The 15746-nt window shown below is 40.9% G+C and overlaps 1 protein-coding gene across 23 annotated transcripts in view; it reads right to left on the bottom strand.

Annotated features, from left to right (window-relative positions):
• Positions 1 to 15746, bottom strand: part of tmod (tropomodulin) — a 134475-nt gene that overhangs the window by 106534 nt on the left and 12195 nt on the right. For 6 of the 23 annotated variants that reach the window (XR_011223961.1, XR_011223962.1, XR_011223963.1 and 3 more), the window contains exon 1: positions 6456 to 6709. The exons of 9 other annotated variants lie outside the window; for them this stretch is intronic. Coding sequence is in view for 5 of the 14 variants with exons in the window: in XM_069310754.1 (XP_069166855.1) it covers positions 8519 to 8551 (33 nt within the window). In the remaining 9 variants the exon portion in view is untranslated. Of the gene's footprint in view, positions 1 to 6455; positions 6763 to 8518; positions 8687 to 15746 lie in introns of those variants that run through there. 8 more of the 23 variants (XR_011223960.1, XM_069310756.1, XM_069310755.1 and 5 more) reach the window with 5 other exon arrangements.

The following is a 15746-nucleotide window of genomic DNA, read 5'->3' as shown; positions in this document are numbered from 1 at the left end:
CAGGCAGAATCTTCAAATAAATCAATAAAAAATTTCATTGTTTAGCTACATTCAGTCAGTAGGCCTAAGGCAGCACCTGTCATGATGTGTGGAATCTTGCTCACATTTTATAACCCCCTTGACATACTCAAGTAATGTTAACCAATGGGTTTATTTAGCATTTTCCTATTTTAATTTATGTAGGTAGTGCAAATAAAATGATTGTTTACTGTGGAATGACAAATTAACAAAGTGCTACTGTATAACAATTTATTAATATTCATATTTTGGATATTCAACACATTTGGCCAGAGTTTCATACTCTTATTAATTAACCCTTAGGCTGCTCAGCCTTAGGGGGCTCAAGAAGCTAAAAATATTTGAATTATGTAAAAATTACCTATAAATGTTAAACAAATCTCTAACTTACTGGCTTCGGTATCGTGAAGGTTTCATCAAAATATTTTCAGAAATTGATTTTAGACGAATTTTTTAAAAAGAACGTTTTGTTGATAAGGAGAACAGCTCCTATTAATTAATAACTGTAACTGAGGGGTAAGTCAGCAATAAAGAAATGCAAGCACCTGTCCAACACACAAAGGAAGAAAAATATTAATTTTCCACAAAGTGGCTATGCAGCTGGTGCCTTTATAGCATTCCCAAGTAATACATAACACAAATAGTAATGAGTAGGTATGTTGTTATGCTCTATTTTGTTATACTGTATATCATATAAATACATTGCTCAATGTTAATATCTGTTACTTTCACCAATGTCGATTTTTTTTCTCTTTTGTTTATTATCCGATTTTGCTGTAATCTCTACTTCCTGGAGTGCATAACCTTCCCTAACTATGTGAAGATAAAATGAAATTGATTAACAAATAAATCAGCAACAACTGGCAGAACTTAAAACTTTTAATTTTTTTGGCCGATTTTTTCACAGATTTCAAACTGTTTTCTTTGTCTCTCTAGGTTATTTTGATTATTGGGGACCATATTAGAGCTTTATTACTTATATAACGTATCCCTAAATATATCCCCTAAATCATTATACAGGTAATTATTATAATTATCCCTGTTTTGTGCTAGTTTAGACCTATTGTCTTGTGTATGACCCTCTGTCCTACGTGACAGTGAATACCAGCATTATCTTCACTTTAATAAGACTTAATTGAAATCCTCAGATTAGGCAAAATTGTAATTAATTTTGTCAATAAAGATGTTAATAATATATATATATATATATATATATTTTTTTTTTTTTGGGGGGGGGGGGTATTTTTTCTTGACTTCATTTCAACACATATTGACCTACAACTTTTACATATATGAGTACAAATATGTACACACACACACAATGGGCTCAGGAACTGAATTTCCCTCAAAATTATGTAGTAAGCCAAGCAAGTTGCAGATTTGATAAGCCAATTACTGTACATGGTTTGGAAATAAATACATCAACAGTCTATTCCCAATCTTTATCCAACTTACATAAGTGATCTCCAGAGGCCCCTAACACCAAGTTCTGAATTGTTATTACGGTGTTTATTATGGAAAGCACTCACATCTTGTGAGTAGCAGAAGGTGACTATATAATAGGCTCAAGAAAAAATAGTTATATGCCAGAGACCTACTGAAGTTCACTATACACAAAAATAAAACACACTTAAACATTATTGCAGTATTAAGTAACAAATACAGGGAAACATAAATACAGAAAATACAGGACAACTCTTACAAATACAGGGCAGCATCAGTGCAGAACATTTGGATGTGTCATAATACTTGGATGTAACAAACATACACAGAGAAAAGTCGCAATGTCAGCATGAGGTAGGTCTATTTAGACCCCACCTGTGGTACGTTTCAAGATGCTATGGTTCTAATCCCCCAGTCCAATTAAGATGCATACTGGCAAAAGCCTATAGACTCTTATAGCCTTTGCAACCCAGCTGATCATTTGTTACTAGCTTGCAAATAACCAAAGCCATCCCCATGGACTCAATTTTTGCGTACAGTACTGTAATGACATTATTATGCATGTCCGAATTCATGGCCACTGAACCCTGGAGTAGATTCTGGGAGCCCTATTTCCAAAGTCCAGCCTGGGGCCTGGCTTGATATGTGATAAATTGATCCAATAGGCTCTTGCTGGGTGTGGCCCACAGGCCCCTAAATTATACCTGTAAAGAGTTCTGAGAATTCTACCACTCCCCATGCCCAACCTGGGACCAGGCTTGACTTGTGATATCCTGGTCCAACAGACCGTTGCTTGGAGATGCCCGCAAGCCCACATATCCACTACAATGCGGTTTGTCCAGCACTTCTTACAGGAAACAATTTTTTTTTTTTTTTTTTTTTTTAAGAAATCTACTTTTGTTCTGACAATATTCCTTATAACTGCTAAGAAGATATTGAACAGCTGTGGACCTGTGATATTCATACAGTGTTCTCTGATTGTGCCTAAGCCTCTACTCTTCACTGACTATTCTGCATTTCGTACAATACTGTTTGCTCCAGAATGTTATTTTACTGTGTAAATTTGGGACCTGGTCTTCCAGTATTTTCCATGTACTGCATACTATATAGTTTTACTTTACATTATATATACAGTGGCGCCTTGATTAACAAATTTAATCCATTCCGGCATCGAGCTCGTTATGTGGAAAACTTGTTTTGTGAAACACCGAAAACCAGTGGAAACGCTAGGAAACACCATGTGGTTTGCTCGTTATTCGAGCGAAAGCTCGTCAATCAAGACAAATTTTCGGCGAGTGACTCGCTCTTTATTCAAAATGCTCATAACTGGAACCGCTTGTCACTCGAGGTTCCACTGTACTATATACAGCACTATAATTTAGTGTTATACTGTCATATATACTAAAACCCAGTAGTGCAGTCGGGTTCATTCTCGACTCATAATCAAGAATTCCGGGTTCGAATCCCAGGTGGGACAGAAATGGTTGGGCATGTTTCCCTTAATGCCTCTGTTCACCTAGCAGTAAATAGGTTATCTTGAGGTTATCTTGAGATGATTTCGGGGCTTTTTTTAATGTCCCCGCGGCCCGGTCCTCAACCAGGCCTCCACCCCCAGGAAGCAGCCCGTGACAGCTGACTAACACCCAGGTACCTATTTTACTGCTAGGTAACAGGAGCATAGGGTGAAAGAAACTCTGCCCATTGTTTCTCGCCGGCGCCTGGGATCAAACCCAGGACCACAGGATCACAAGTCCAGCATGCTGTCCGCTCGGCCGACCGGCACCCAGGAGTAAGTCAGCTTGTTGTGGGCATACATCCTGGGGAGGGTCAGTAATTCGCTCTTGGGTGGGGACTTCGGTATAAGCCTAACGCATATAAATACACTCTGGCGGCCTGTCCCCCCGGCACAATGATTATATTATGTGATACCTCAACTAGTCTCCTTTCCATTTTGAGAGTTATGAGGTGGTCCCAACAGTAATACTGTACATGATAATAATAATAATAATAATAATAATAATAATAATAATAATAATAAAATAATAATAATAATAATAATAATAGTATTTTATTTAGGAAAAGTACATACAGTATAGATGCAGAGTTACAAACATACTGTTGGATTTATAGATAGAGCTAGTACATAAAATACCTAAAGACACTAATACGCATAGCGTTTCTGCCAATCTGATGAGTACATGACTGTTCAGTACAGCTCAGCCAAGAAATATTCTTAAAACATTGTTACACACACTAAGTGTGGTCTAGAACAAACACTTGTGCGATACTGTACTGACTCAGTGTGCTCAACTCACACCATTGCTCGCCAAAGTATCACCTGCGTACTTCTGCATACTCGACCAAATACTGTACTGTATATATATTCTCTTAGTGGTTGTGTTTATTGTCACCATACTTTACGTAACAATAGAACCGTTACACTGGTATAATAAAGCAACCTTGCATAAAATAAAGGCAACCTTGCATAATAAAGTGTATACCATAAAAAAGGGGGTGGTAGAAGTGAACACTCATACGTATTCAGAGTTAAATGGCAAGTTTTTCTCTGAATGCTCTGTGTTCCCTTCTTTGAGGCTGTACCCCCTTGTTACACACACTTATATGAGCCCCTCAGATTTAGACTAAGGATTAATGATAGGTTGGATGATTATTATTTCTTTTAACAAGTACAATAAACATCATCTTGAGCTATATTTATCCATCTGTCAAGCATAAATCAACAGGTGTTTATTTATACCTGCCATAACAGGTCTACAGCTTCAAATCTTTACAAGCAATATACTGTACAGTATACAATAACTGTATAATAGGCCATGCTAATGTTATACAAGATTATAGAATATCTTTATTACACTAATTTATTACACATATATTAATAATTATGCATGTATACAACAAGATATACCAGTAATCAAAATAAGCATCACACATAATACAAGATCAACACGCTGTACACAAATCCCACATAATTATTAGGAGAGGTAGGCTAGGTAGGGTTATTTGGAGCATATTTTGATTATCTTGGGTCCAGTACTGTACATTACTAGTACATAATAAAAAAGTGAAAAGTTTACCAGAAAATGAGATTTCATTTTCCAAACTTAACAAATTAATTGCAAGTGATTCTTTATCATCCTTAATTGCACTCGGCTCTAAGACACAAATGTAACATGCTTGTGTCTGAAGCTAGACACAAATACTTGTACAATAAAATTATTAATGATGGTACCAAGAGTCCATTTAAAGTGAATTCCATCTTATGTTGGTCTCCAAATGCATGATAAGAGCTGATGTGTTAGCTAGAGAATCTCCCTTCAAAGAAGACAGTTATAACCTTGGATTGCTTATAAACAGTCTGAGAACAACAATACACCAAGAACTTCAACAAAACCTTGTAGATCTATCAAGGCAAAGTGAAATATACACTGAAAATTCCACCTATCATCACACTATCATGCAAAAAGAGCCACACACATGTATGGATCATGCAATTCTAATCAGCAGACTCCTAGATGTTACTTCTGCTGGCTTAAACTTGGCTATAAGATCTCTGGGAACTTGCATTACTTGCTGATATAGACCTGACTTGGTAGTAGATAGTTTTGACTGAAACTGTAAACTGTGGTGTCAGTTAAATTATTTGCTCATCCTCCACCACTGTGATGGATTGCAAAACGATACAGTACATTAATTTAGACAGAACTCTATAACAGGTGTTCGACAAATGAGCATTTCAGTCAAAACTATCTACTACCAGAAATGTTATCCAAATATCCCCAGTTTGCTAACAGTAGATAGTAAATGACTAACCTTTCCACTGCTGCTCACTGGATTGGGGTTAGTGTGCTGGATAAACATGAATTATGAAACTAGCTCACTACATATGTAAGTCGCTTAACTTAGAGAATGTACATGGGGTTGATCTCAAACCTATTGTTGATATAACAATATACTAAATATTAAATTTTGTAACTAACTTCTAGCTTATGAAGTGTAACTTACTTAGCTAAATAATTATGGGGGTTCAGTCCCTGACCCCATTATGTGCCTCTGTAACCTTCTCCTCTACCAACTACAGGATGAGTATTGGGTGCATAATAAATTGAGCTAATGTCTAGCTCCTAAAATATACAATTTATTACAAGCCGATTTCCCCCCAAAATTGTAAGTACTGTAGCAACAACAAAAAAATCCCATGTCATAACGTTATTATAAGCCAGGTGGTTGACGAGAGATCAGCCCACCATCACCCACACCCAGGTGGTGGATGAGAGACCAGCCCACCATCACCCACACCCAGGTGGTGGATGAGAGACCAGCCCACCATCACCCACACCCAGGGGGTGGATGAGACCAGCCCACCGTCACCCACACCCAGGTGGTGGATGAGAGACCCGCCCACCGTCACCCACACCCAGGTGGTGGATGAGAGACCAGCCCACCGTCACTCACACCCAGGTGGTGGATGAGAGACCAGCCCACCGTCACTCACACCCAGGTGGTGGATGAGAGACCCGCCCACCATCACCCACACCCAGGTGGTGGATCAGAGACCAGCCCACCATCACCCACACCCAGGTGGTGGATGAGAGACTAGCCCACCATCACCTACCACCAGTTGACTCACCCACATCTAGGCTAGCAGTTGACTTTTATTTTTGGCTAACAAGATTTTTTGTGTAAAGTCTCCATAAGCTGTTACCCACTACCGTACCTCTCCTTAATTATGAGTGGCTAGACTCGTGAAGAGAGAGCCACCAGGAGGTTTAACGCCCTTGTATACAAGTGATCAAACATGAAGAGCGGGCCCATCCCACCCGAGTGGCCGCCCATAACCTCTTTAACTCTTCTAAAATTCAACGTTTCACCTCATGTAAAGAATCAACAACCCTTCCCCAGACCACTTCATCAAGAAAACGAGACAAAACAGAAACTTGTGTAACGTTTCGAGCGCAAAAGCCAGCGGTACTCACGTCTAATCAGTGACACAATCCAGGAAGAGGGAGCGGCCGGCCACACTAGTGTCACGGAACAACAACACAAACTGATCTTTCGTCTGCTCCCTCCCCCGACCCCCACCCACTTGGGTCAAACACCTTTACAAACTTCTACACAACTCAACCTGTGACCTCATCACTCCACCACACGATTAAATCACCAGTTGCAGATGCTTTGGTGTTGGTCACAATTGTGGATGTGTCGTATTTGTGTTTTGCGCGAGTCTTGCGTACCAAACATTGAAAAAGAGTACCACCTCCGTATCGGTCACCGTCGAGCTCGCGGATGTAAACGGCGGTGGTGATTGGCTCTATTTTCCCGTTGCCATAGCAACGCGGGACGCTGCTGCCGTCGCCGGTCCTCGCTGGATGCAAGTGTACGGCCTGAGACTGGTTGATTCGTACATAGCTTTCGGATAACGTCGGTTCAGTACACAAAATAATCAGTTTGTTCACTGATAATTTTGTATATACGAACCCTTTCGAATATTCGTAAGAGTTTGCTTGTCTTCGCTGCTGTTCTCGTCTTCCAAGACAGTAAAATTACCAAAAGCGAGGCAATAGATGTTCATAATAAGTTAAGAATATGAATAAGTTCCGGTTGAATAGGATGCAGTCACCTCATGTAAAGAATCAACAACCCTTCCCCAGACCACTTCATCAAGAAAACGAGAAAAAAAAACAGAAACTTGTGTAACGTAGCAGGGCTCCATCTTGAGGTTATCTTGAGATGATTTCGGGGCTTTAGTGTCCCCACGGCCCGGTCCTCGACCAGGCCTCCACCCCCAGGAAGCAGCCCGTGACAGCTGACTAACACCCAGGTACCTATTTTACTGCTAGGTAACAGGGGCATAGAGTGAAAGAAACTCTACCCATTGTTTCTCGCCGGCGCCCACCCAGCCACTTGGGCTGGACGGTAGAGCGATGGTCTCGCTTCATGTAGGTCGGCGTTCAATCCCCGACCGTCCAAATGGTTGGGCACCATTCCTTCCCCCCCCCCCCGTCCCATCCCAAATCCTTATCCTGACCCCTTCCCAGTGCTATATAGTCGCAATGGCTTGGCGTTTTCCCCTTGTTGTTGTTTCCCTTTCCTCCCTCTCCGGCGCCCGGGATCGAACCCGGGACCACAGGATCACAAGTCCAGTGTGCTGTCCGCTCGGCCGACCGGCTCCCTATGCAGTTGTGCAGTGGTCACAGTACTGTGTACGTGTAGGGGTGATCCTGGGGCGGCATGGGTTCGAATCCTGGCCGGGTTATTTAGAGTTCTAAGTGATCTACGGCTTTCGTGTTCCTTTCTCATATATATACACATACTTGCAGACTGCAGTTGCTTGGAGTATATATGTGTGAAGTGAGTGAACTCCTAACTCCATACACACCAAGCAACTACAGTCTACAACTATCAACAGATTTCGCTATGGCACCCCGGGTGACACCTCCATACAAATGACTCTGGACACAGTATACAGAGACGAGAGCTCCCCCAAATTAGATACACCCGAGCCACACTTGAAAAGCCTTCTCGAGGCATGCACGAAGAAAGCTCCTTTCATCAGTCCGCAAGGTAACACATTATCCACAGATAGACGGAGTAGCAATGCTCCCCCCCCCCCCCCCCTAGGAGTGCTATTTGCTGATTTTTACATGGAAAACCTTCACAAATTTGCTAAATTTTACATGGGAAACCTTCACAAATTTGCTAAATTTTACATGGGAAACCACAAATTTGCTAATTTTTACATGGAAACCGAATCTTCTGTATTTATCCTTTCTTCAACTGAGAAGGAAGTTGAAAACTTAACTCTACTAAGTTCATGTTGCAATTTAATTTGTCTTAGCAACAACCTAAATGTGTATCCTCAGAACTGCCAGAGGTAAGCAAAAATCAACAAATAATAAATATTTATAGGTACTCATTCAAATTTATTAAAGGTACAATAAATATTTATTTGTAGAATTTTCCTTAAAGTTACAACTGAAAAAAAATCTGTATTCGGCACGCCAAGAAAGCGTATTAAGAAAATGTACTATGTACTTACGTCGCCGACGGCCGTTAACTGGTTTTGTGTCATCTTGAGAGGGAAAATTGTGTCAAAACTTAAACTAGTAAAAGCAAGAGGAAGAGCACTGAAGCTTGGGTTTGTACTGCTTCACAGAGATGGTACTCCAGACCCGCCGAGGTCCCTCCCTCACCGGTTCCCACATCAAACTGGGTAGCCGAGAGTGGACTGTTATTCTGTATTTTTAGTCACTTGTACTCGTCATGCCCCTGTCAGGGCTCAAGATCCAAGAGCTTTGTGGGCAGCGACCACACGAAGCCTTCTCGATAACTGCAGCATATTATTGAAGAGTCGGCGTGTTTCTTGCATCCATGATGCAAGAAACAAGGAGGTACAGATTTATATTAATACTGTGTTTAGCTAGTGTTATGTGGCACCGTGATGAGTCCCACAACTTGACCGTAGTGGCCTGGTATTCTCGGACTTGGCTCCAATGACAGTTATGACGTAGCCTGTGAGGGAGACGCATCTCGGATGGATTTAACCAAAATACACCACCAGGCCAGCGCACCCATACATTTTGTGTTATAATGCGATACAAAAATAATTTTAGCATACACATTTCAAGACATGTAAAAAAAATATTGTTGTATACTTAAATATATATGTATATATATTTATGGTGTCATTTTCGAGTGCCAGCAAATGAGACTTGGCAGGGGAGCTGTTGCTGGCACACCGGACGTAGCTGCCCGTTTTCTTATACATTCACACCACAGACTAAAGTAAATGCCGAGAGCACTTCCTTTACCACGAACACAGCCATAGACGAGAGCCCAGACTGTGCTAAAGAAGTCTGTCATTGACTTTTAAAGTTACATGTATATTTTTCCAACTCCCTCTAAAAAGCGGCAAAATTATAAATAAAATCTATACAAATATATCGAACATACATTTGCTGACCGTATAGCCAATAATAATAATTAGTTTTGACGGTGATAGAAAGCGTTTGAATATATACTTTAGGATTACATCGATGTCCTCCCAAGGTTAAGCTACTGGGCTTCCTCAGGGTATAACCCCACAGGGGTTGTCTATGTTGTTTCAGATTTAGCTACTCAGAACGAAGTGTCCATGTAGCACGGGCTATAGTGAGCCCGTAGCCCTGGGGTTGTCTAACTCCCGGGTACTTATTTACTGCTAGGTGACGTACACACGTCATACTCAACTCACACTTAACACATTACACTCACACACACACTCGCCCATACCCATACCCTACATAAACTCGTACATATATCCTACACATACACCCTACATACTCGCACATACTCTACACACACTCGCACATACTCTACACAGTTGACAGGCTGGAGTGTTGCACATGTTTACTACTATGGGCGAGATATTTCCTGATTTCTATTCTGCATGGCGGCTTGGCAAGCTGCAGCGAGCTCTCACACGCTGATATAACCTGCATCTTTTAGTCTTGTAGCACAGTTGGCTTCGTTTTTTACTCACAATATTGGATCCCGAGTTCAATTCCCAGGCGGGAAAGAAATGGGCATGCACGTTTCCTTTCCCCCAAACGTCACTGTTTATCCCTAGTAGTAAATATATATCAGGAAGTTGGGCAACTGTTGTTCTCACCTAGTTGTGCTTAAGGGAATTGAGGTTCGGTTCTTCGGTCCCGTCTCTCAACCATCAATCAATTGGTGTACAGGTTCCTGAGCTTACTGGCCTCAACCCCCGTAAGCACGACTAGGTGAGTACAACTAGGTGAGTACACATACACACACACTTGCGGGACCAAAGAGCCAAGAGCTCAACCCCCGCAAGCACAACTAAGTGAGTACAACTAGGTGGGTACACAAATGGACGATGATTAGGCTGGCTTTGTAGTGTATATCTGATCTCAAGATAGAACTGCGCAGTCTTGTCCATGACCTTTAAACAATCCGGATGTGTATTTTCATTATACTCTTGTATGAAGGCGTGCTCAACAAACATTGATTTTTGTTATGTCTGGGGTGCGAGGGTGCTTCATAATGCACATTTGGCAGGTGCTGAGTTGTGAGGGTGTTGAGGGTGTTGTGTTGGATTACTAGGCTTCATAAATCTCTTTCATTTCCTGGGATTATCGTGGAGGCTTTTGTAGAGGCGTAAGTGGAGTGGTAATTGAAGGTTTGTATTCTGTCACTTTTAGATGTGTATTGGTAAGTACTGTGTCGGATGGGAAATAGAGTATTCTAGTCTGAAGATATATTTTAGTCCCTTTTGTCGTGACGCCTTAGTTATGGAGGAGATCGACCGTGGTGGAATCTTATGACAAGTTGAAGGGTAGATTAAGTGGGTTTGTATGAGAGAAATAAAAACGGTGGTATAATAAGACAATTATACAATATTAACATCAGTCATGGTTTTCTCTCCAGTAAATCTATTGAATCCTAAATACCTTTCCTGATATCCTAAAAACAATAGTAACTCCAATAAACTCGCCCCTCGGGGCAAAATTAAAAAAAAAATTAAATTTCTAATACACGAAGTAGATGATATAGCTGAAATAAGCAATTACAGACAATAAAGTTTACTAATATTATACAAAATATTTGACAGTATTATATACAAACAGCTGTAGTCCTTCCTTGTAATATTCAACATATTACAGATGTTACATATTACAAATATATCTCAGAACTAGGCCAATTATGTTATTATAAGTTTACTTGACTTGATCTACTCAGCACTTGACAAAAATAAATTCTCATTTGGCCTTTTCATTGACCCGAGAATAGCCATTGATACCGAAATCACAATAATCTCCTACTTCAGCACTTATGAATTCTAGACCAACCTCTTTGTGAGATCGTACCTCAGTAAGACAGACAAATACGAAGTCATTAAGCCACAACCCTCCCACTATACTATATATATGTATTGTGCGCCATGCTGTATAGTGTAATTGGCTCTAAATCTGCTTGATGGGGGTTCTATGAGTTCTTCTACTCCCCAAGCCCGGCCCTAAGCCAGGCTTGACTTGTGAGATTGATCGATTGATCCTTCACTTCATCCTCAATTCCAAATGCTGTAGACATACTAGCTTACCTTATCTGTTCTCCTAGCAGTAAATAGGTACCTGGGAGTTGGTTTGTTGTTGTGGGTTGCATCCTGGGGAATGGTTAGTCGTTGGCTAGAATCACGTCGATACGTTGAATAGGCTTCGTGTTCTCGACAGTGGGATATTATATCAGCGCCTTGCCAAAAAATGTTTCTACCATTCCTAAGCCTGTAGTTGTGACCATTTACACTGCTGCTTTCTTTTCTAATCCCAACCTACATTTAAAAGTGTTACAGTAAAGAAGGACTTACAAAAGCTCTACTCATGGATATCAACCAACAAACTCACACTAAACATACAAAAGACCTACTTTCAATTTTGAAAAAAATCATTTAACTAAATAGTCGTGTGTTTTGTTGTGTTTAAATAAACACAAAAAGCTCAATGAAATCATAGTTACGTAATATATTTGAGGGAAAATATTGAATGTGTACGATCCCATAGTAACGGCTTCAATATTTTTTCAAACAATATAAAGGTTGAGAGTAAAAATGAGGGACAATTCCCAGGGTTGTACATTAACAAAACACTTCAACACTAACATGCAACAGACAAAATATTTCCATATCTGTTGGAATGTTATACGAAATTAGGAATTATGTTCTCCACTTTGATTTCGCATTATTTTGCTCGCGCGTCTCCTCTGTGACGCGGACAGTCACTGCTTTCCCGTCTCCCCTGTGACGCAGACAGTCACTGCTCTCCCGTCTCCCCTGTGACGCAGACAGTCACTGCTCTCCCGTCTCCCCTGTGACGCAGACAGTCACTGCTCTCCCGTCTCCCCTGTGACGCAGACAGTCACTGCTCTCCCGTCTCCCCTGTGACGCAGACAGTCACTGCTCTCCCGTCTCCCCTGTGACGCAGACAGTCACTGCTCTCCCGTCTCCCCTGTGACGCAGACAGTCACTGCTCTCCCGTCTCCCCTGTGACGCAGACAGTCACTGCTCTCCCGTCTCCCCTGTGACGCAGACAGTCACTGTTCTCCCGTCTCCCCTGTGACGCAGACAGTCACTGCTCTCCCGTCTCCCCTGTAACGCAGACAGTCACTGCCCGGACGTTTACCCTTGCCAACTTAGTCCTCCTTCGAGAATTTTCTTTTTTGCTAATGTATAAGCCACGTCCAATTCACCCATTTCACTAAAATTTCCTTCACAAAATCAAAATGTTTATTCAGGTAAAAATACATACATAGAAGATGAGTTACAAACATAATGATGGATTTATAGATAGAGGTAGTACATACAATACCTAAAGCCATTAATACGCACAGCGTTTCGGGCAAAACGCTTGCCCGAAACGCTAAACTTTTCGGGCGAAAGGCAAAACGCTTCACTTGACATCTAAGCTGTCAGGGAAGTATAACTTGTCGTGGTGGACCAGAATATCATATGATCCCCTCACTATACTTCACCTGACTCATACAAGGAGAGTAAGTTTTCCGGAATACTTATTTAATATTAAGTGCTAATAAGACAGTTAGAAAATGTTTATAACACTTGAAATATGAATCATTATTCGGAACATTCATCCTCTTTATTTGTCATTATTATTATTACTCATAAAGCCATGTTTATGAGGAAGCGAAAATAAGTCATATGGATGAGCTCTCGGTCTTTATTTATGGCCAGAAAACAAAGGTAATTATTCATTCTCCTTCCTATGTATCTTAGCATCCATTCCTTTGTCACACTTGGGTCATCAGGGAGATAAACGGCACCTTTGTACACATACACCACGCCTCTGTAGCATGACTTGTGCCCCTCTCTCCTCTCCGTCTGACAGGCCTGGGGCCAACACCTCTTACACCTTGTCTTCATCTTATTTGCTAATTCTTGTGCATATCTATACTATTTAACTTGTTTTCTGCGTTCTTCCATGCCAACAACAGGAATGGACCGTTGGTCTGAAGGGGGCACTGCTTGGGCTGTGTTGGTCAACTTGGGTACATATATTTAGTCGAATCACCTCACTTTTTGGAGCCACGTGAGCAACACAAATGCGAACAAGCTTGAATGGTCCCAAAGCCTTTACAAGAAAACCCCAAGAAACTTTACACCCCAGAAGGATTCGAACCCAGTAAGGTGATTTGATGATATATCTGTGCCCAAGTTAACCACCGAGCCGCCATCCAGAGACATTGCAGTAGCCATACACAGACTCAGACTTGGTTACAAGTGCTGCTGGGAGGTAATAAACCCAATAGTTAAAGAGTGTCATATCTGTGGAACAGAAGCAGAGGCGCCACTATTGCACTACTTACTGGAATGTGAAGCTACTGAAGCCCTGCGCATCAAACTAAACATTAATCCAACGGCAGCAGCTGCATTAGATGCACATTAAACAGCCACTTCAATGATTAGAAAAAAACATTAAAGAATGGGACTCACTAGTGAACATTCTGCACCTACATCCGCCACCAAGTTAATGTTATTAAAACACGACTAAAACAGAAGCGAAAAAGAAACAGGGAAAAGGAGGAAACCCCACCTCCATTTAAAACTTTGACCCAAATATCAGAGTAACAAGGTTATCGCGAATAACCGAACTCAATTACGGGCTCTCCATAGCCCGTGCTACCTGCCCCGCTCCTGTGCCAGGTAAGTCTACTACGGGCTCACCATAACCCGTGCTACTTGGAATTTTTTGTTCCTAGAAGCTGAATCTTAAACAACAACCACCGAGTGCTGTCGGATGTTGGGTAAATAGTCTGACGACTACAAACAATTTGTACAGTCAGTTGTGGTCTAGCGGCTAAGGTACCAGATACGCCAAGATGCATATTGCTCCTGGCTGTCTTTATTCGAATCCTTCTGGGGTGTGGAGTTTTCGGTTATATATATATAATGACATTTTACTTGCATACACTCGCAAGATTTTGGTAAACACACATAGACACCCTCCCTGCAGTAGACTCGAACCCAGAGAGACAGCTGTTCGCGCAGCTTGACATAACTGGTACGCCTTAACCGATTACACCAACTCAGACCCTTCAAAAGGAAATATATATATATATATATATATATATATATATATATATATATATATATATATATATATATATATATATATATATATATATATATATATATATACCTATTGTTAGGTGAACAGAGGCATTAGGTGAAAGGAAACGTGCCCAGCCATTTCTATCTCGCCCGGAATTCCCGACTGTGAATTGACAACGAATCCAAACTGTACTACTGAGACCTTTGGGGACCACGAGTTCAAGGAAGTCTCGAACAAGGAAGGAGGCCTGGCCGAGGACCGGGCCGCGGGGACGTTTAGCCCCGAATTCATCGCAAGGTAAGGTAATCATTAAGGTTCAGCGAATTCGTCTTGTTACAGGAGCGGATAGCCGAGAAGCCGTCAACAGAACTCAGGAGGAAAGATGAATGGTGGGCGGGGTGGGGAATATACAAGGTCGAGTGATTCAGCCGCCCAGCTGGTACAGATCATGAGAGACACCATGAGTTGCCAGGCCAGAAACCGTCCGGAAAGGATCCATATATATATTTCAGTCCCTCCTCCTGTTTTGGTAGTACTTATAGTAACGATGAGGACCATAGTGTATATACCGACGAACAACGAAATTAGAAAGCAGAAATCGGCACTATCGGAAATCAAATCAATCATCTCAAGATAACTATTGAGTTGAACAAACCGGAAAACTATTTTTTACTTGTGTTGCAAAGACAAGCTTAACTAACCTAACCTTCCTAGGCCTAATACACGATATCTGAGGCCTGTTATAGTACATATGTGTGCTATACTAGGCCTAGGAATACTTAAGTTTTTTTAGCTTCATTTTTTTAAGAATACCTTACTAGTTAGTATACTACTATCTAAAATCTAAGTATATACAAATTCCTGGCGTGTATATATATTGTGTATATTTGGTTAAATAGAGTTGGTCTCTTGAGATAAAATTAGGAGTATATTTGAGTTTATGTTTAGTGATATTGAGATTAATATATACTTTTTTCTGATCTTAATCGTCAAAGGATTAAGATTACAAAATAAAAAAAACTCATTGATATTGGATAAAATAATGAGACGTAACATGGATGATAAAACTATAATTGAAAATATGTATTTATTCGTGGTTGTCCTAATGAAACCTCGTGCGACTTGTACACAATGTTAAGAGGG

The sequence above is a fragment of the Procambarus clarkii genome, chromosome 68 (genome assembly GCF_040958095.1).
Source record: "Procambarus clarkii isolate CNS0578487 chromosome 68, FALCON_Pclarkii_2.0, whole genome shotgun sequence".
Classification (NCBI taxonomy): Eukaryota; Metazoa; Arthropoda; class Malacostraca; order Decapoda; family Cambaridae; genus Procambarus; species Procambarus clarkii.
Note: the sequence above shows the minus strand (reverse complement) of the source record. Positions and strands in the feature narration are given on the sequence as shown.